The sequence below is a fragment of the Festucalex cinctus genome, chromosome 9 (assembly GCF_051991245.1).
Source record: "Festucalex cinctus isolate MCC-2025b chromosome 9, RoL_Fcin_1.0, whole genome shotgun sequence".
Classification (NCBI taxonomy): domain Eukaryota; kingdom Metazoa; phylum Chordata; class Actinopteri; order Syngnathiformes; family Syngnathidae; genus Festucalex; species Festucalex cinctus.
This window is the reverse complement of record NC_135419.1, coordinates 2770183-2792580: the sequence shown is the minus strand read 5'-3', so window position 1 is coordinate 2792580 and position 22398 is coordinate 2770183. Positions and strand designations below refer to the sequence as shown.

The window sequence follows — 22398 nt, the reverse complement described above, 5'->3', positions numbered from 1 at the left end:
TAAATATCACCAACCCCCCCACAATATTCTGATAATTATCGTATCGTGATGTTCATATCGTGATAATATCGTATCGTGATATTTGGATAGCGTTACATCCCTACTCATGGGTGATTTATTAAAATGTCATTGATTAAAATGTTTTTTTTCTCCGCCCATTTTGTTTCTTACCTGCTCAGCTGTTTGGAATATTTTAGCATCCTTTGGTTGATTATCTATTTTTTATTTTATTTTTTTTAGTATATATTAGCTCATGCCTATTATTCAATTGGAAATGGGCAAATGAAACAACAGGCTATGTCTAACTTGTGATACAGTATTTATGGTTGGGAAATGTTCATGTACAGCACTGACAGTTTGATGTTTCAGGGAGAGAAAAAAAGTCACGTGGCCTGATTTTTATATCGCAAAAGATGTTTGATTGTGATTCCGGTAAATTCACCATACAAGAGGTTTTACCCCTCACTGCTGCTATGGCAACCGGATCGACTGAAGGTATTAGGGGGCTGCTCTAATGGCATCGCCCTTGTACTGTATTGATTGACACACACGGGCACATATGCAAGCTCAAATTATTATTATTATTATTTTTGTACACACAAAGATGCAAACACACGCACGCACGCACGCACGCACGCGCACTCACAAGTCCGCACACAATAAGCCGTGATCAGGTGATAACGTCTCCTCTTCATTTGTGCATTGCGTTCCTAGGGGGGTAAGGGGGGGGGACACAAGTACATGTGCAAACACACGTTTCAAGTTGACACGTGCGTCGCATACAGAACGACAGATCATAAAGAACATACTGTTAACATACGCATGACCCAGTTCCAGTTGCTCGTCGCTCTCTGCTCATCTCGTTTTCTGCCTCTTTAGCTTCTCTAATTTGCTCTCTCACTCCACTTGCTGCCACTGTACTCTCCTTTGTAGTCACTGTGGTCGTGACTGTACTAAATACATCAAGTGGCAGAGGGGGAACAGAGTCGAGATCCGCGTACGTGTGCGTGTGCAGTCGTCGCGTCAGCAGGAATCAGCCTCTTTCCGCCAAGAAATTTCCAGAGGTGCCTTGGTTGGCTGTGCACAATGTGGCTCAGTGGGTCTGAGTGTTTTTTCTTTCTTTTTTCTTTTTTTTTAACAAGGGTTACAGGGTTGTGTCGGAATAGGCTGTGTAAACCCTAAAGTCCGGAGATGCTTTTATACTTCTATTACACCACTATTTTCCACCCTTCTAAAGGAATACTTGAAAAATCTCAACTTTAGCTGGAAAAGTGCAGGGTGCAATTTTAACCCATGTATTTATTCCGGTTGAATACATTCAGATCATGGTACAAAAAACAAAACAAAAGAACATGTAACATGTTCACGCAGCTGAAAGTGACTGAACTGGACAATCACCAAAATAAATAAATAAATTAATAAATAAATGAATATTTAAAAAAAAAAAATCTGTACATCAGGTGAATGACCTCAGCTAAATATTTCGAGGCACCATCTCTCTTTTTTTTTTTTTTTTTTTTTACCGCAAACAACAGAGTACAGTAGATTTGTCCTGACTGTATAAGACCTGTTGCACACTAACAACATAGTGCAGTTGTCAAGGTAGAAGTGGATTGTCCTGGCTGCTGTATGTTAGTATAATAAACCTTAATAGAAAGAAAGAAACTGGGTGAGAAATAAAAGGAGCGCATGTGGATGCTTCAGATTCATTGACTGTACTCACCGTGCATCTCTGTCTCATCCGCAGATATATTATGACAAATTATAAATATAGCTAGATATTTATTGTAAAACAATATACACACATAACTATTGGTGCAGCTTGCCAATGTTCTGTGGGTGAATCTGACTTACTGTATACTAAAATAAATGACACTTTACTGTACTGTAATTTATTTAATTCAATCTCCGGTGTAATAACCTTATTTATTGATTGATTGAATTTTTATTTTTTATTTTATTTTTCTTCTTCTTATTATTATTATTCTTATTAATTCAATCTCTGGTGTAATAACCTAATTCATTGATTGATTGCATTTTTATTTTTCATTTTATTATTATTATTATTATTATCATTATTATTATTATTATTATTATTATTATTATTATTATCAATTCAATCTCTGGTGTAATAACCTTATTTATTGATTGATTGCATTTTTATTTTGCATGTTATTATTATTATTATTATTATTATTATTATTATTATTTTATTATTATTATTATTATTATTATTATTATTATTATTATTATTATTATTATTATTATTAATTCAATCTCTGGTGTAATAACCTTATTTATTGATTGATTGAATTTTTATTTTTCATTTTATTATTATTATTATTATTATTATTATTTTTATTATTATTATTAATTCAATCTCTGGTGTAATAACCTTATTTATTGATTGATTGAATTTTTATTTTTCATTTTATTATTATTATTATTATTATTATTATTATTATTATTATTATTATTATTATTATTATTATTATTATTAATTCAATCTCTGGTGTAATAACCTTATTGATTGATTGATTGAATTATTTTCTATTTTATTATCTGTTCTCATTTCTGCTGGACATGTAAATTTCCCAGAGGGAGCCATCCCAAAGGGATCAATAAAGTCAAGTCTAAGTCTAAGTCCAAGTCTAAGTCTAATTCTAAAAGTAGATTTTCTTCGTGAAAGCTCACATGATTCGACATGGAATTTTTGATTACATCTGCAATGTTATGACGCCTTTCAGCCGTGATTCTAATTTTGAGTCCCAGCAAAAAAGTAGTGGCTGACATTTGTAAACGAGTTGCCGTCTTCTTGCCTGTAGTTCATTTCGTCGCTCGGTGTGTCGTGGGCTTTCGGGTCGGTTACACGCTGACGTCAAATATCTAACTCTACCCGGCAGTTTAAAAAAAAATGAATGAATCCTGTTTTCTTCCAGAACTACGGCCTAGAGACGGAAAACCTCCGGACTCTGTCGCACAAACTGAACGCGTCAGCCAAGAACCTCCAGAACTTCATCCTGGGCAGGCGAAGGGGAGGACACTATGATGGACGAGCCTCCCGGAGGCTACCCAATGATTTCCTCACCTCAGTAGTGGATTTGATCGGTGCGGCAAAAAATCTACTAGCCTGGCTCGACAGGTATGATGAACTACACACACAATTAAGTTTGACCGCCATTTGATTTCCCCCCCCCCCCCCCCCCTGTAATGAAACAATGAAATTTGACTAAATAACGTACATAAATGTACAGTAAACACACGTAAGCTACAACTTAACATGGCAATAAGCTGCCATTTACATGATCTAATTTGTCAACTAATTGCAAAAATAATCAAGGACAAATGAGCTCGGTAACTGATCACAAAAACGTCAGTATAGTCAGTATACAGTGTTAGCTAGCATTGCCTATTCTTTTAGGTGGATCGAAAACATTTCCGTTCTCATAATCACATTTCAAGGAAAAATATATATTGGTCAAAAAATGCTGCTGCAGAATGATGCCCTTGCACACTGGAAAGTTGAGGGAACACAGAACGTGACGAAACACGTATTCTGGTTCTGATTCTTAACTCATTTGCTCCCAATAACGTATAAATATGTTTTTTTTTTAAATGTTCTAAGTGTCCCAAAGACGTATGTATAAGTTTTTTTGTTGTTGTTTTTATTTTTATGCTAGAGCATACAGAAGGCTTTGATGCAGCCTCTCATCTGCAAAGAACGGTTGCAGAAATGGTAGTTATGACACAAACGGCCAGCAGGTGGCAGCAGAGCAAATGAGATCAACCAGGGCCATGTAGAAAAAAAGCTCAATTACGTACGATTTTAAATAGATTTGTGAAAACTGATGAAACTTAGCTCTCTTCTAATGCTAATTGCTGCAAAATGGAAACAGATAGAAACATACTTTTTTTATCCTGATGAAAGAAGAGACTTTAATCTTTCTTTTGGTAGGTTCCATGCTTTTATAGCAATAGAACACAATATTCTGTGGGCCTTGCAAAATCAGTCAAAATCCAGTAAAACAGCCGGGAGCGAACGGGATTGCGAAATGTGAAAATGGCGGCGAGTGAATGAGTTAAGCAAACGTTGTTTGTGCTTATTGTTTGCTACTGAGCATTGAGGAGAGCAACAAAAACGTGTTTAACTTTTCTTCCCGGCTGTACTGCAATTCAGCATTGAAAATCACACTGTTTTTTTCTTTGTCCTTCATTTCAGGTCTCCGTTCGCCAGTGTGACAGAGTATTCATTACTGAAGAACAATATTGTGCAGCTCTGCCTAGAATTAACTACCATTGTTCAGCAGGTGCCTCCCCCACCCTCCGACATACGCACACATGCTCAGGGTCAAGCGAGTGTTGGTGGGCGTGTTGCATGTGATCTACTAGAAGAATCTAGAAGAATCATCTTCATTCGTGATGTACTCACACATACATAAAAATAGATCCATCACAGTCTTTGGGATATTAGTTCCTTGCTTTAGGATGTCACAGTCGCGTGTCCAGCCCACTTGGTGTGGGACCCCTCTAGCAGTACTGTACGCAAAGAATGAGTAAATTCACAATTACTGTAAGTCAGTCACAAGAAGGAGTCATGCCATCTCGCCTTATGACAAAGCTGTTTTAATTAATAATCATTTTATTTATGGTATTTAAAAATGCCTTTCATTTCACCTGTGCTAGTTTGTGCCTGCTTTACAGATATGGTATTTAAAGGTGCACAATCAGCAATTGTAATCCACCTCAGGTTTGACAACTCATATTGTGCAAAGAAATATCCTTCACGAAATAAATTGTGTGTAAATTTTGCGTATTCGGCAGATGTTGTCATGTGCAGCTTTTTAGCGCATTTGAATTTTGGGAGTTTCCGCTCAGTTTGTTTCAGCTCTCAAAAATGTCCGCACGAAACTCAACAGTTCATCTAGCTCAGGTCTAAAGTAGATCCCATTATTGTACATTTGAATTAGAGCTGGGTATTGATTCTAATTACCTCAATTGATTCGATTTAGATTCACAAGATATTTTTTTTCCCCCGATTCGATTCACTGCACTTCAATCTGATATTGATTAATTATAGAACATAAGTCTGTAAAAAAAAAAACAAAAAAAAAAACAAGGACTTGATTAAAACTCCACAAACATTGGCATCAGCAACGATGAGATGAAAATATTCTTAGTATTCGAACTCATTTAATTGTAAATACAAATGAAAAAGATTCTTAACTCATTCAGTGCCATTGACGACTATTCACGTCAAAGATCAATTTTTAACTCGGCTGGCAATTAGAATATTGTGATAAAGTCCATTATTTTCTATAATGCAATTAAAAAAACTAAAATGTCATACATTCTGGATTCATTACAAATCAACTGAAATATTGCAAGCCTTTTATTATTTTAATATTGCTGATTATGGCTTACAGTTTAACTCATTCACTGCCAGCCCAGTTAAAAATTTATCTTTGACGTGAATAGTCGTCAATGGCACTGAATGAGTTAATTGTCTTAAATTACGATATGCCAGGTCTTTCATAAATGTAAGAAACTACTTCTAAATTCACGTTAACAGTAAATGTCAAGAAAACAGTAAAATGCAAAAAAAAAAAGAAGAAAAAAAAAAGAGATATTAAAATAATTGATTTGTGGTTTCATGAATCGATATCAGACTCGAAAAGGAATTCAATTCAATATTGATTCTTCGATTTTTTTTCAAACCCCGCCCCATTTTGAACAGGAGTGGAACATCTGCCCACTGCCGACTGCCGAGGGCTGTTTTGCAGCTGATCGCACCGACGTGCTTGATCGCAGCTGCTCCCGGCATGTCCATTGACTCGCTGTCGACCACAATCCTCAGCTTCACTTCCACGCTATACCTTCATGGAGAATGGACAAGTCGTTTCTCATTCTCTCATTTCCTGTCCTCCCTCTGCTCCCGATCGCGTCGTCATGCAGATTCTCCTACGTTTACGCTTGCCTCTTTCTTTCGAAGAGTGATCGCCACTGGAGCAATCTTCTTGAGTGTTACTTCCTCGATTGGGCCTCTTCCATGCACTGTCTTTACTTTAAGATCCAGTTTCAAGTCAGTGCCCACAGTTAGTCCTGGAGCCTTGCTGATAACACCCATCCAGCCTCACAAGAGGCAGAGCATATGAAACCCCACTGGTGCCACAATTGGTCCAAATGGACTCGTGGCTGCCAGGGTGCAGCAAGACACACAATGGGGGTAAAACAGCCTGGACTAATGGATCGAGCAGATGTATTCATTGCCACCGTGTGCGTCGGGTAGGCTTGGTTGGCTGCTTTCCAGGAAGTAGACTAACAATCAGTTAATCGTTAACTGTCAGGTTCACACAGCAGTGTTTATCTTTTTTTTTTTAATTAAAAGCGCAGTCTGCCGGTTTGACTCTGGAAAAGGCACTTTTTAAATACAGGATTTAAACAAACAAACTACTTCTCAATTTACAGATCAGGGCTTGTCTTCATTTCTGGTGGTGATTTTGTCCTTGCTGTCAAATTGCGGCGGGAGTGACGTCACGCAGCCGGCAAATTCGCCCGGCCCCGTTTGCGACACGCCCCCTCCCGCTCTGTGATTGGCTGAAGGGGTGTAAACACTGTCTTTCCACAGAAACGTCCCGCTGTTTACAAAACAAACACGAAATGGCAAAATACAGGCTGGGGCGGGGTGGGGGTTTTGTAAAAAAAATCACCACCAGACATTAAAGAGAAGCCCAGATCAGTAAATTGAGAAGTAGTTTGTTTGTTTCAAAAGTGCCTTTTCCAGAGTCAAACCGGCAGACTGCGCCTTTAAAAAGTAAGTAAACTGCTCCCTGCCTATTATTGAGCAATATCGCATAATCTCGGCGCATTGCTCACAAATGGAAATGCTGATTTCTAGTGAAATGGTTTATCCCTTCCAATTGCACTGTAACATTCTGTAGAGTACATTTCACTCTATTTAGAGCGGCACCAAATAGACTTCGTTTTAGAGTAACATTTACACTAGAAAGAAGAAAGAAAGAAAATATATGAAATAAATAAAAGTCACTAAAGGGTTGAGGAACGAACTCATGACCTTCAACTTGGGAGACTGCCACACTGAGCCACGCAGTTCCTGCTGTGTGTTCGTATATCGCTTGTGTCAGCTGGAAACTTCGTATAACTCCAGGAGAGCAAAAAAAATGTGTTTGCTCTCCTCTTGGATATAAGCAAACAGTAGGATTATTATTATTATTATTATTATTATTATTATTATTATTATTATTATTATTATTATTATTAATTGATTTTTTTTACAGAAGGATAGTCTCAGAGCAGAAGTTTTCATCAATGTTTTTTTTTTTTCCTCTTTTCATAGGACTGCACTGTATATGAGACAGAGAATAAGATTCTTCATGTGGTAAGTTTCTTCTCCATATATATGGAAGTCTGATATTAATTTGAGGTTTGATCCCTTTAAACAAAATAAAGATTTATTTTTTTTTGGTCCACATTTGCATTTATGCTTAAATATAGCGTGATGTACTTGTAAATGCGAACAATGTAGGAACTCATCAATCACAATATTACTTACACAGTACTTGGACACTCCGAGATCAAGCTCATGTCTTCCTCTTTCATATAGCTTCAAGAAGTTAGCCATAATATTAAAACCACTTCCAACCACAAAAAATGACTCCATCCATTTCATTTTTTGACAGCTACAAGGAAGTGAAAGCTAAAAATCACCTGACTCTGGATTGGTTGCCAGTTAATAGCAGGGCGCTCATAGAGACCGTTCACACTCATATTCACACCGATATGGTCACTGAGAGAGAAGCAATCTTACACTGGCCACACGTCTAGTTACACTATCTGCGTCATCATATTGCTGAATGAATAATGCTGTAGATTTTACAAAATGTATTCTCTTTTTGAAGGCAGCTTTTTTCTTTTTTATATTCTCGTATATTGGACATTTTTACACTGTGCTGATGTGCTTTACCTAATGTTTTGATTGAGGGCGTGTGTGTGTGTGTAGGTGTGTGCGTGCGCATGATGAACAGCCCTGTTTCAAGAGGTACAGTAAATGGCATGGTTCCGATCAAAAATCATGGGGAGGGAATACTCAACTCAACTTAACTCAACTCAACTTTATTTATAAAGCGCTTTAAGAACAGGCAATGGATTCTAAATTTCACGGGCAGCCAGCGAAGTGAGGCCAGAATTAGGGGTTATGTGTTCCCTCTTACGGGCACCAGTAAGGAGACGAGCAGCAGCAGCATTTTGGACAAGCTGGAGACGCTGCAGGGAGGACTGGCTGATCGCAAAATAAAGTGTATTACAGTAATCCAGCCGAGATGTAACAAAGGCATGGATTACCATTTCTAAGTGTCCATTTTTAATTTGTCAACTAATTGCAAAGGTAATCAAGGACAAATTAGCTCGGTAATCACAAAAACGTCAGCATAGTCAGTATACAGTGTTAGCTAGCATTGCCGATTCTTTTAACTCATTCACTGCCTTTGACAAGTATACTTGTCAATTGTATTTTTTAGAGCGGTGCTAAATGGGGGCGAATCTGATTATGCTCCACTGTAAATATCAAACTTGGAAACAACTTTACTGATGCCCAACCACCGGTAGATGACATCATTGCCCCATTTTATAGGAAATAAACACAGTTTCAGAGTCCATGGGAGAAATGGCTGTATTTTGGCAAACCTACATTTTTTTGCTGTCAATTATAAAAGAACGGGACGGGACAAAAAGTAGGGAGTCTATTCTGTTATTTGGTAGATTCGGTTTATATATAATTATTGAATGGAATACCACGTGAGTATTGGAAATGTAAACATTTTCTATAATGACTGGCAGTGAATGAGTTTTAAGTGGATCAGTGTACTCTCTAATACATTTCCGTTCTGATAATCACATTTCAAGGAAAAATATATATTTGTCTAAAATTGCTGCTGCAAGAATGATGTCCTTGCACACTGGAAAGTTGAGGGAACACAGGACTTGACGAAACACGTATTCTGGTTCTGATTCTTAACTCATTTGCTCCCAATAACGTATAAATATGTTTGTTTTTTTAATGTTCTAAGTGTCCCAAAGACGTATGTATACGTTTTTTTGTTGTTGTTGTTTTTTATGCTAGAGCATACAGAAGGCTTTGATGCAGCCTCTCAACTGCAAAGAACGGTTGCAGAAATGGTAGTTATTACACAAACGGCCAGCAGGTGGCAGCAGAGCAAAGGAGATCAACCAGGTCCATGTAGAAAAAAAAGCTAAATTTTGAATAGATTTGTGAAAACTGATGACACTTAGCTCTCTTCTAATGCTAATTGCTGCAAAACGGAAACAGAAACATACTTTTTTTCCTGATGAAAGAAGAGACTTACCATTTTTAAGTGCTGCTGAGATAGATTTTTTTTTTTTTTACCTTGGCTAGCTGTCTAAGATGAACCTCACATCAGAACTAGCATCTAAAATAGTCTTTTGGTAGTGCTCGTACAAATATATGACACGACATTCATCCAATACTGACAATTTAATGCAACACCAGAAATTCCAATAAGTCGATCACTAATTGTCTCAGTCAAGTTTCTGTTCTCTCCTCTTAACAGCCTTTTATAGGATTTCCATCACCTGACCTTGAATGGCATCAGAAAGTGTCCTTGATCCATTTGTCAGCCCACATCAGACACTTGCTGCTCACTCTGCTCAACACACAAACACACAAGCAAAGAAAGTCCACAAGCTCGCACAGATTTCAAAGTGCATCTTTTGCAACCAAAAAGCACGTATACACACACACACACACACACTCGCTCGCTCGTATGCACGGGTGTCAGACTAAAGGCTACATTTGACTCTCGGTTACGTGTGGGAGGTTCGTGTGTGAAATTGGGAGACAGCATGAAAGAAGAAAGAGGAGGAGGTGTTTTTAGTCGCTGCTCGCTTGCTGATCCCTTTTACTAGAAATGAAATAAAGCGGAGGTGAAGTGACACAACCCACTAAGCTGATCGCATGACATAAACCTGCATGGAAACAAACCTCACAAGGGACGCCAATGCATGGGATAAAATACTGCTCACGTGCAGGTTTGAACTAGTTTGGGAGTGGATTGTGAACAAACGGTCTCAAAAAAATTAATTTATGCAAAATGTTGGCAGCTTCATAAAATGAGCCCAAAAATTTCAAAGTACACTCAAGTTATCTCTTTCTATTAAAGACTTGAATAGTGGCAGGGAAGAAAAGGCATCCATTATTTCTATTTCTATTCCACAAACTTTTATCAAATCTGTCTTTATTTAAATCTTTACATAAGTGAAATACTAAGTTGATCTCTGCAATTGGTTGGCAACCAGTTCAGGGTCTCCATAACTTGTTTTTCCACATTTTTTTTTCACTCACTCATTCACACATGTAAGCTTCTGAAGCCAGCTGGGATAGGCTCCAGCAACAGAAATTGTGTTTCGTCCTAAAAATTGTACAAATAATTTATTTGTGCTTTTGCATATTTAGAAAAATGCTACAGTATATAAACCAATTTATTTGTAATATGGCAGTAGGGTTATTATAGTTTTGGAATTTTTTCATTTTATTTTGTTTTGAATTTTGCTTTTTTAAATTTAGTTAGTTTTAATTAGTTTTCAGAGTGGTTCTGTTAGTTTTACTTCTTTAATAAATGCTTAGTTTTAGTTCAGGTAGTTTCAGTATTAGTTTTAGTTTTTTTGTTTGTTTGTTTTTTTAACTACTTGTGTGCAATATTTAAAAAACACCATGGGCGCAACGTCATTCCGGTTTATATCAAAATAAATCTACTAAAAATCACATTTAAAATCATCCCCAAAGGCTCATGCATTAAAATAATTACCAAAGACTAAAACGAAGGACATTTTTTCAGTTTTATTTTTGTTAGTTTTGTAAACATAAAATGTAGTTTCAGTTTTCGCTTTTATTTTATTTCGTTAACGAAATTGTTTTGAATTTTAGTATTTTCGTTAGTTTTAGTTAACTAAAATAACCTTTAATAGCACCTGTGTGTTTTTTGACACCCTCCCTTCTTACTTTAACCAGCTCCAAACATTGTTGTTTTTATTTTATTTGAACTGAGTCAAATGCCATTTTTAGCATATGTCGCAGGCCACTAAAAAAATGGACGGCGGGCCGCAAATGGCCCCTGGGCCGTACTTTGGACACCGCTGCTCTGTTTTTTTTTTTATTATTATTTTTATTTAATTTTTTTACTTTCTAACATTTTGAGGTTCTTTTGTTTAAAACCAATAATCAAATTATCAATGGGAAGTGTGTGATCTACAAATGGCGACAAATGCAGACTGTAATACAGTATGCGAAAGTCAGCTTTTCCAGCATGTGCTCCAGTCTTCTGCTCTGGTCAGCCCGAGTGTAGTGGGACTTGCACGTTTGTCAGCTTCTGCTCAATAATGCAAAACTCCCCGCTACTTTGCTCTGCCCGAGACTACAGCCCGCAGCAATCAGATGGACAGGGATATTGTGTGTGTGCGTGTTGGGGTGTGTGTGTGTGTGTGTGTGTGTGTGTGTGTGTGTGTGTGTGTGAGGGAGAGCGTAGTGCAGGAGTGTGCCTGATGGAGCGGGAAGTGTGTATAAGTGTATGTGTTTTTATGTGCATTCATGCATAAGGATGAGCGCTGTTACATAATGCTGTCCTCGTTGTGTGCGTTTCTCCCACTTCGCCTTGATTTCTGCACTGGACTCTCACTTACCTATTGCCCTTTTACCGCTCTCAATCCATTTTTAGTAAGTTGCCGCGGCGAAGCAAATAGACATGCACACACACAGTTAACTCATTTGCTCCCAAAGACGTATTTATACGTTTTTTTTTTGGTTGTTTGTTTGTTTTTTAGCTTTGATGCAGCCTCTGAACTGAAGAGATTGCTTGAAGCAATGGTAGTTATTACAAAACCGGCCCGCAGGTGGCAGCAGAGTATAAGAGATCAACCAGCAGCATGTTGCAAAAAGCTCTTTTCGCCACTGTTTTAAACAGAGTTGCGAATAATGATGAAACTCAACTATATTCTAATGCTAATTGCTGCAAAACGGAAACAGAAGTATACTATTTTTTTTTCCTGGCTCTAATCTTCCTTTTGGTAGATTCCATGTTTTTATAGCAATAGAACACAATAGTCTGTGGGCCGAGGGGTGAAGGGGGTTGCTTCAGTGAAAATGGCTGGGAGTGAATGAGTTAATAGTGGTTGTTGTGTATGTTTGATGCAAGGAGGAAAAAAAGGGAAAGAGGGTGAGGGAGGCGGGCGCAAGCATGAAGCCAGAGCATAATCCGTTTGGCAGCGTACTATGTCTGCCTTTCTGTTTGACTGCTCTTAAATCTCACGCCAGCCAACCACATAAGTGAATTTCTCCGTAATCTGCGCTCTGATTGTCCAGAGGCGTGTCAGATCAAGGCTGGGTGTGTCAGTGGAAGAGAAGTCGCAACCCTACTCTGGCGACTTGCCTTCCTGCGTCTTGTTCCGTGTTAATCCCAGGTCACAACTGTGAGGCCGATGATCAGAGAGGACGACAAGTCGAGCCGTGACATCAGATCTCGCTGCGGCTTGGAACTGGAGGCTATTTATGGCTTTACAAGGATAACATCATCTTCTTACACTTTTCTGTTGTATTTCCAAAGTGAAACTTAAAGTCCCCTCTTTCGGTTTTACCTGTGGTGTCCAAACTACGGACCGGGGGCCATTTGCGGCCCGCCGTCCATTTTTTAGTGGCCCGCGACGTATGCCATTATGAGTGACTGACGCGAGGTTAGGCTGGCAAAGGGAGAGAGTAAGAGAGTAAGTCTGTGTGACTGTACACATGCTGTCATTCCCAAGAAAATAAAAACAATGTGCTGATAACTCAAATCCAGAAGTAACGGCGAAGGTGTCGGTAACGTAACGTCAGAGAAAGATGGACATCGATAATCGGTGATAAAATGATGACAAAATCACGACAGCTACGACAAAAACAAACAAAAAAATCAGAAAACAAAACATTATGAGGAGCGCCAACGCGAGATTGCCCCCCAAAATCAGAACCAGAAACAGATAAAAACGATCAAAAAACGGAAAAAGTCAGATGAGGCTTGTCTCACGAAAATGACCTCGTGAATGACAGAAAAGCAAAAGGCAATGGAGTGCTCACTCAAAGTGGCCTGGATCATCAGCAAGCACCAGAAACTATTCCATAATGCATGATAATTTCGCTAAAAGGAAAATGACATTTGGTTTGACTTTTTTGATGTATGTGAACATTTGAACTCCCAAGGCATTGGATTCGTCTTTAATAAAAGTTGTTATTTTTATTTTACTGGGTAATATTAAGCGACTGGCTGGCAACCAGTTCAGGGTGTACCCGACCTATTTCCTGAAGCCAGCTGGGATAGGCTCCAGCGCCTCCGCGACCCTTATGAGGAATAAGCGGTCACGAAAATGAATGGACGGATGAATATTAAGCAAGAAAAAAAATAAAAATCAGTGCGATACTCAAAGTAAATGTTTTCGTGCCTTCCAGTAACTCCGGATTATTACTGTACACTACACCCAGCACTGAACTCCATAAAAACAGTGAAAAATAAAATAAATAATTAGAAAAGAACAATAAAAAAAAAAAAACGCAAAAAATGTCACCCCCCACACACATGTGGACCTATGACTTCCTAAAAAAAAAAAAAATCAAAAAAAAATCATATAATCACCTCATCAGCAAATTGTGCAGTCGCCTGATAATGATCCTAATCATTGAATCAGGTGTGTTGGAGGAGAGAAACCTCAAAAACATGCAGCATTCCAACCCTCGAGGACCGTTTTTTGACCCCTGTGGTTTAGACTAATGTTTTATTTTATGTCATCAAATTGTCTTAAATGTGATATTATTACATTCGTTTTAACTCATTAAACTTGTATACATGCTAATAAACACTTAAATCTAGTCAATGTGGAGTCATTGAGTCTTTTTTTTTTTAGTTCCAGTGCTTGACAACATACAGTGTGATGTGTTAGATTTATTTTTATTTTATTTTTTTAATGTAAAACATCAGGATAGCAATGATGCAAATCAGAATTAATTTGATTGTGAGTAAGAAAAATTGTCGTTAGGGTACCTCAGGTTGGTTGGTAGAAATGAAAAGTTGCTCAGCATGTTGACGAAAATCTTTCAGGAATGCCTGTGGACAGACAGGAAGTAGTTTGATGAAAGTTGTGATGTGCAACAATCTCTGCTATGATTTTTGTTTTCACGTTTTCCAGCAAGGTCACTATTGTTGCTCTCTTAAGATATAAATCAATCTCAATAACCTCATCCCTCTGTTATTCTATCCCCACTCTCTCTCTCCCACTTCCTCCAGTGTAAGACCTTAGCGGGGATATGTGACCACATCATCTCGCTGTCATCAGACTCTCTGGTTTCTCAGTCAGCCCATCTGGAAGTTGTCCACCTGACAAGCATCATGCCCAGTGAAGGACTGGTAAAGAAAAACACACAAAGTTTTCTATTTTTTTTCCCCAGTGTGTTATTAACTAATTTGCTCCCAAAGACGTATTTATACGTTTTTTTGTTTTTGTTTTTTTTGTTTTTGGCTTTGATGCAGCCTCTGAACTGAAGAGAATGCTTGAAGCAATGGTAGTTATTACAAAACCGGCCAGCAGGTGGCATCAGAGTATAAGAGATCAACCAGCGCCATGTTGCAAAAAGCTCTTTTCCCCACTGTTGTGAATAATGATGAAACTCAAGTATATTCTAATGCTAATTGCTGCAAAACGGAAACAGAAGTATACTATTTTTTTTCCTGGCTCTAATCTTTCTTTTGGTAGATTCCATGTTTTTATAGCAATAGAACACAATAGTCTGTGGGCCGAGGAGTGAAGGGGGTAGCTTCAGTGAAAATGGCTGGGAGTGAACGAGTTAAAATGTCAGCGTTGTAAAATCCCAAAAACGTGTCGCATTTGATCTAGTCTGACAAAACTTCCGAAAACAATTGAGCTGCCTCCACTGCCCTGATATGAACGTTTGTAATTAATAAGCGGTCAAAGTCCAGTCTCGTGAGTCACGTGTTTCCAATGACAAATGAAAAGTCAAAAAAATGACCTTTTTATTTGGATCACTGCAAAGATCCGATTGTAGATGGCAGCATGTAGTCCCAATGAAACACTGATTAGCACTGAAGGAAGCAAATGAAACTACATGCAGGATGTCCTCTGAACTCAGTTTTATCAAAACTGTATCACATCAAATCTAAAATGTACAATGGTTCGCTTTTTTTCCATTTGAAGTCAACGACATGTTCCAAAAAAAAGCTGGTATAGAGGGAATGTTTACATCACATTTCCTTTTAACGACTAGGGATGTCACGATAAGAGCAATATCGTGATATCGTCATGTTCACAGTATTTAAAAGGAACACATCTGTTAAAAGTCAGGTTGATTTCCATTTGTAGTGTTCTAGCACCCTCTAGTGGCTAGTTTATTAGTGCAATTTAATTTTCATTAGGGATGTTTTGGCCTTCTATGATTAAAATCTATGCCAATTGTCAGGTGAAGGGGAAAAAAAATCAATGTGTGCTTGTGTTACCAAATAAGTGTCTCAATATTGTTATTAGAGATTGTAGGTTGTTTATATACATTGCTCAAGAAAATGGATGGATGGACATTCCAGAAGATACTAATCAGTTTCAACATTAAATAATTTGTCTTTGTAATGTACTCAATCGAATATAGGTTGAAAAGGATTTGCACACAATAGCATTTTGTTTTTATTTATGTTTTACACAATATCCCAACTTTATTGGAATTAGGTTTGTGCATCTTGCACTAGCCAGAACATAACTTTTTTTTTTTTTCCGGAAGGACAACACAGCAAAGACAGCTGGTCCACTCTCAGGGAAATATACTTTCTAATGGCTGTAATTTATTACTTTGAAGGCTTGCTGGACGGATATTTATAGTCAAGGCAGTGAAGCAGTCTTTCAAGAAAAATGGTAATGAGTCAGAAGGATTTATATTATTGGCATTGGGACAGAGTCAAACTTTGAGATTTCAATGTTTCTCTTTTTCTGTTCAAGGCAGTCTTAGATAAATGGATGGCAATTTAAAGAAGATCCCAAAATAGGTGACTGGACGAGCGTAACAAATGCAAATTAGACCCAGTTGGGACAAAGTCCAATTTTAGGACCGTATTTTCAGAAGAAATGTACCGTATTTTCCGCACTATGAGGCGCACCTAAAAGCCTTCAATTTTTTCAAAAGCTGACCATGCGCCTTATAATCCGGTGCGCCTTATATATGGATCGATATTGAGCCGCAACAGGTCTCGCTGTCAAGACGCTATCGGTGACCCTGCACGATCGGCAGAAGATCCAGCCATCTTGGCTCGCTAGCTAATACTAATACTTTAGCTCAGAGAAAATAATAAAACAGCTGTTTATTCATTTTGGGAGTGAATGGAGTTGTCAGAAAGCTGGTTTGTAATCTATTAATAAAGTTTGACTGACCTATCTGACTGTTTTGTTGACATTTCCTTTAGCGCAGCACCATCTAATGGATGCATAACGTAACCCCAGCCTCTACTGTAGCGCCTTATATATGGAAAAAGTTTTAAAATGTGTCATTCATTGAAGGTGCGCCTTATAATGAGGTGTGCCTTATATATGGAAAAAGTTTTAAAATGTGTCATTCATTGAAGGTGCGGCTTATAATGCGGTGCGCCTTATAGTGCGGAAAATACGGTACTGAAATGTGGATTGCATTGACTTCTGTCTTGCTTGTCTTTCAGGGGATGTACATCAAATCGACATATGATGGACTTCACGTTATTACCGGGACCACCGAGAATGTAAGCTTGCTTGACACTCAAGCGCATCAGTCGGCCTAATCATATTGTCACTTCATCTAATGTGATTGTTTATCATTTCTCTTGCCCACAACGTCTCCCTTTTGAAGTCTCCAGCAGATCAGTGCAAAAAGATCCACGCAGGCGACGAAGTCATCCAAGTCAACCATCAGACTGTGGTAAGTCGGAGAATGAATCCGCATTCGCGCAACGCAAACGAAAAAGAAAACGATCTGCCGTAGTTTCCGATATGTTCCCCGTGTGAATTCATATTGGGCGTAAAGTTTTTGTTCTCCATTCAGAGGGACAGACACCATGACGCTTCATGCCCTCCTGCTTTGCTAAGTGGGCTAATTAGTTTTGCAAATGGAGACGATTGCCGGGTACATTCCCGAAGACTTTTATTCATGCCGGTTTGATTGCCCGTCATCTCTCTCTGGATGTGTTTCCAATGTCACGAGAAATCCACGATTTCTCAGGATGTGAAATGGGAACTCGTGCTCGTCATCACATTAAATGGAGGCGCAAAATTGGGCGACCATTTTAAACGGAACGGAGCCTTATGAGAGAGCCTGTGATTCATTGCAGCTCTGCTACAAAAGATCTGCTCAAGGATTTAATTGATATTTCTAGAAGGGAGGGATTTTTTTTTTTTTTTAAATGTAAAGTCTGCGCTCGTGTTCTCCTCCGTGATGTTTTTTCCTTTAGCTTGCGGTGCTTTTCTTCTGCTTCTCGTTGACTTGCGAGGGAGCTTCGTACAGTACGACGGCTCCTCCTCACTTGCAGACTGCTCCCTGCCGGGCGCTTAGTTTCAACTGCTCGTTACTCCCTCTGTGAGACCCTCATCTCTCTGATCCCTCACCCCGGGAGGGGGGAGGGGATAAGCGCAGGGAGGCGCAGGTGTGGGGAAGGCCGTGATGAGGCAATCGGGGCTACTGGTGCGAGGCAAAGCCGATGTGGTGTAAGGATGTAAGAGGTAGCAGGAGGTAACGAGGAACTCGAGGGAAGGAAAGTCAAAATGGGAGCAAAGTGATGAGGGGACAGTTATGTGAAGTGCTGTATGTCCTTTTTCATTCAAACTATGAGAAGAAAGGGGAATTTTGAAAATATTGCCACTATTGACTTTGTCGCAATGCTCCTTATGTGTAATAAATTGAATTTTAATGATGAACTTAACTCATTCACTCGCCGCCATTTTCACATTTCGCAATCCCGTTCGCTCCCGACTGTTTTACTGGATTTTGACTGATTTTGCAAGGCCCACAGAATATTGTGTTCAATTGCTATAAAAGCATGGAACCTATCAAAAGAAAGATTAAAGTCTCTTCTTTCATCAGGAAAAAAAAAAAAAGTATGTTTCTATCTGTTTCCGTTTTGCAGCAATTGGCATTAGAAGAGAGCTAAGTTTCATCAGTTTTCACAAATCTATTCAAAATTGTAAGTGATTGAACTTTTTTTCTACATGGCCCTGGTTGATCCCCTTTGCTCTGCTGCCACCTGCTGGCTGTTTGTGTAATAACTACCATTTCTGCAACCGTTCTTTGCAGTTGAGAGGCTGCATCAAAGCCTTCTGTATGCTCTAGCATAAAAAAAAATAAATAAAAAAACATATAAATACGTCTTTGGGAGACTTAGAACATTAAAAAAACGTATTTATACGTTATTGGGAGTAAATGAGTTAATAATTATTCCGTTTCATGATAAGGCTATTTTGTATATAGTAGCCCATACATTTAGGATCTTTGTTGTGTGAAATGTGCTTCAAAACAAGACCTGGTGGTTTTGTTTATGAGGTGAAATGTAGAAGTTGCTCAGATAACAAACGGATTGTTTGAAGAGGCAACATAATTATGTGTTGGTAATAGCATTTGGGAAAATAATGAAGACTCCTGGGATTAGAGAAAAAAAAACAAAAAAAAAACACTCCAGCAGCAGTTTATGTGATGCTGTTATTTTGGCGAGTCTCCTTGTATCCATCTGTTTCTGTGCATATTTGCAAAGTGAACACTTTCTAACTGGGCTGGTTAACACGCTTTGTGTGTTTTGTGAGTGTCTGCGTGGTTGCTGTGTACACGTGCTGTCCACCAGGGGCGTCACTAGGTTTTAGGACAGATGGGGCTCAGCCCAAAGGAGACGTGACGCAAAGTTACTTACCAAGTTATACTGTTATAGTGGTTGTAATATTATTCTTAAAGTGTTTGGTTACTGATATTTTAAGTTTAAATGTCTGTTTAAAGGGGACTTATTGAAAGGGAACTTTTTTTTTGTGGTAAATGTTATTTATGAAAGTCATATACAACAAAGGCTATTTTCCTCCTGTTTTGTATTTAGATTATTTCCAAGGCAAAATACTTATTTTTATGTTTCATTTGAGTTTAAACAAGCCTAACAATTAATTGTTCAAATTCATTTAAGGAGATGAAATAAATAATAATAAAAAAAAAAAAACTTTAGGAAAAGATCGTCTAACATTGTTGATCTTAGACCGCACAAATGTCACTAAAGTGACATGGTGGCTGAAATATGTTCCTCTTTAGGACAAGAACATTTTTTCGTTCTAACGAGAAACTTACTCATGAACCCGAGAAACTTTATTGTTTGAATGAGAAACTTTCTTGCTTGAACGAGAACGATTCCCAGTAAGTAGGATGAGAAAGTGCATGCTAGCATGGGAGACCCTATAGATCCATTTTGTTTATACAAACCAAATACGTTGGGTTATATTTTCACCTGGTACTTTATTATTTTGGAACATTGCTGCTTTCATTACAAGCCGTCGCCATTATTTTGTGTCTGAGAGACATTTTGTTATGTTCTGGGCTTGGATCCCAAAAACGCAGACACAAATAAGATTTTAACGCTTTCATACAGACAGCGAATGGATCTGATTGGCTGTGGCCAGACATGTGGCTAACTATTGGCTGTTGACCAGATAAAAAGATAAAAGATTCCTGACATCACATAGCTTCTGACTTCACATAGCTTCTTACCAGTTGAAACTAGTTGCTGTTACATGCTGATTGCGTCAGACCCCAAACAAAGCACAGACAGTCATGACCCAAACATAACCCCTTGCATGACCTAAACATAACCCTTGACCCAAACAAAACACAGTCATGACACATTTAAAATGTCTTGTAGTCTGTTAAATAAGATACTGTTTGCAGGTAAAGACATTTCTCATCTAATGGGAAAGTTTCTCATTCAAATGAGAACATTTTCTTGTGAGAACAAGAGAGAGAGAGAGAGAGAGAGAGAGAGAGAGAGAGAGAGAGAGACCACACCCACCTACATCTTTTCGAAAGCCTCTGTATAAGGTTATTATTGTGAGAGATTTTTTTTCTGACCCATTGTGTGTTGCGTGCCTCCCAGGTGGGTTGGCAGTTGAAGAACCTGGTCAATGCTTTAAGAGAAGATCCATGCGGAGTCATCCTAACACTGAAGAAAAGGCCACAGAATACGCTGAGTTCCACTCCGGCTCTGCTAAGGAACGTCCGCTGGAAACCACTCGGCTTGCAGGTACATGCCCGGTGTCGTGGTTCACACTGCTGACCTTGGTGCGGCCAATATGGGATCGATTTCTGATCAGTGACTGTGAGTGTGAATGTCAGTGTTAACGGTTGAGTGTTGTACATTCCCTGTGATTGACTAGCGACCAGTACAGATTGTCAATCTTCAGTCAGCTGGGAAATGATCCACCTTATTGGTGACCCTGGACACGATAAAAATGAGGATGGATTGATGGATGGATGGATGAATGGATGGATGGATGGATGGATGGATGGATGGATGGATGGATGGATGGATGGATGGAAGGATGGATGGATGGATGTTGGATGGATGGATGGATGGATGGATGGAAGGATGGATGGATGGATGTTGGATGGATGGATGATGGATGGATGGATGGATTGATTTGGATGGATGGATGTTAGATGGATGGATGGATGGATGGATGGATGGATGGATGGATGGATGGAAGGATGGATGGATGGATGGATGGATTGATGGACAGACGGACGGACGGACGGACGGACGGATGGATGGATGGATGGATGGATGGATGGAAGGATGGATGGATTGGATGGATTGGATGGGTGGGTGGATGGATGGATGGATGGATTGATTTGGATGGATGGATGTTAGATGGATGGATGGATGGATGATGGATGGATGGATGGATGGATGGATGGATGATGGATTGACGGACGGACGGATGGACGGACGGACGGATGGATGGAAGGATGGATGGATGGATGGATGGATGGATGGATGGATGGATGGATGGATGGATTGATTGATGGACAGACGGACGGACGGACGGGCGGACGGACAGACGGATGGATGGATGGATGGATGGATGGATTGGATGGATTGGATGGATGGATGGATGGATGGATGGATGGATGGATTGGATGGATTGGATGGATTGGATGGATGGGTGGGTGGATGGATGGATGGATGGATTGATTTGGATGGATGGATGTTAGATGGATGGATGGATGGATGATGGATGGATGGATGGATGGATGATGGATGGAAGGATGGATTGATTTGGATGGATGGATGTTAGGTGGATGGATGGATGGATGGATGGATGGATGGATGATGGATGGATGGATGGCGCTTCCTCTGTCCTCTGTTTGACATTGCAATGTTTCTGATGAGCTCCATAAATTGACGACTGTATTCTAATCTTGCTGTATCTTTGTTGCTCTTATTAGTCCATCACTCTTTAGCTTTGCAACTTGTGTTTATTGTTGTATAAAAACAGGAGCACCACATGTGATTTCTGATGGAGTGGTTTGCTATCAACACACCATGAGCAGAACATAGCAGAACACAAATATCTGTGGGGGGAAAAAAAAGAATGTGGTGTGTAGGATTTTGTTTGGCCTTAAAAAGGCGAAGCTCTTAATTATTCATAAGGAACTAACTACAGGATCTGAAACACGATCTTCTACTCAGCAGTTTCTGGAGATAATTTACTGACTCCAGAATATCTCACTGTGTCTTCACACATTTCTTAGCATTGCAAGATGCACGTCTGTACTGTATTAGTGTTCTAATCAGACCTTTTGCTCTCATTTTACTTGATAAAGCAAGCGTTTTTGAGTACATGCATGCTTCACATCCGATACATAAGTCTGGTTTTGTCGGATGAATCATGCGGCTTGATAGTCTATCTCAGATGTGACAAATATTCCGTCGGATTATGACTAAATCCAAAAAGGAAACAATTTGTCTGCGAATGATCATGTGATTCAAGACCCAAATCCCTCCATGGCTGTCTTTTCCATTCCTCTGTCTAACTCCCTCTTTTATATTTTTATTTTTTATTTTTTTGAGTTTTTGCCTGTGCCTGTGTTGTTTCGAAAGAACAGCGTCGTCATCCAGTCGTATTACCAAAAAGCAATGTTTTACTTGCCAACATTGTGCACATTTGTCACATTCTTCATGTGTGCCACTCGTTGTTGCAGAGCCCTTTTTCATAAATATGTAATATGTGTAGGTGTATAAATAATTACTGGTTGTAAATGCCTGCTATTTTGGGTCACGT

The 22398-nt window shown here is 38.9% G+C and overlaps 1 protein-coding gene across 6 annotated transcripts in view; it reads left to right on the top strand.

Moving 5' to 3' along the window:
• Window positions 1-22398, top strand: part of LOC144025341 (connector enhancer of kinase suppressor of ras 2) — a 67373-nt gene that overhangs the window by 18874 nt on the left and 26101 nt on the right. For all 6 annotated transcript variants that reach the window (XM_077531216.1, XM_077531212.1, XM_077531215.1 and 3 more), the window contains exons 3-9: window positions 2940-3142; window positions 4220-4307; window positions 7355-7396; window positions 14358-14477; window positions 16782-16841; window positions 16949-17017; window positions 20211-20357. In XM_077531216.1, the coding sequence (XP_077387342.1) occupies window positions 2940-3142; window positions 4220-4307; window positions 7355-7396; window positions 14358-14477; window positions 16782-16841; window positions 16949-17017; window positions 20211-20357 (729 nt within the window). The remainder of the gene's footprint in view (window positions 1-2939; window positions 3143-4219; window positions 4308-7354; window positions 7397-14357; window positions 14478-16781; window positions 16842-16948; window positions 17018-20210; window positions 20358-22398) is intronic.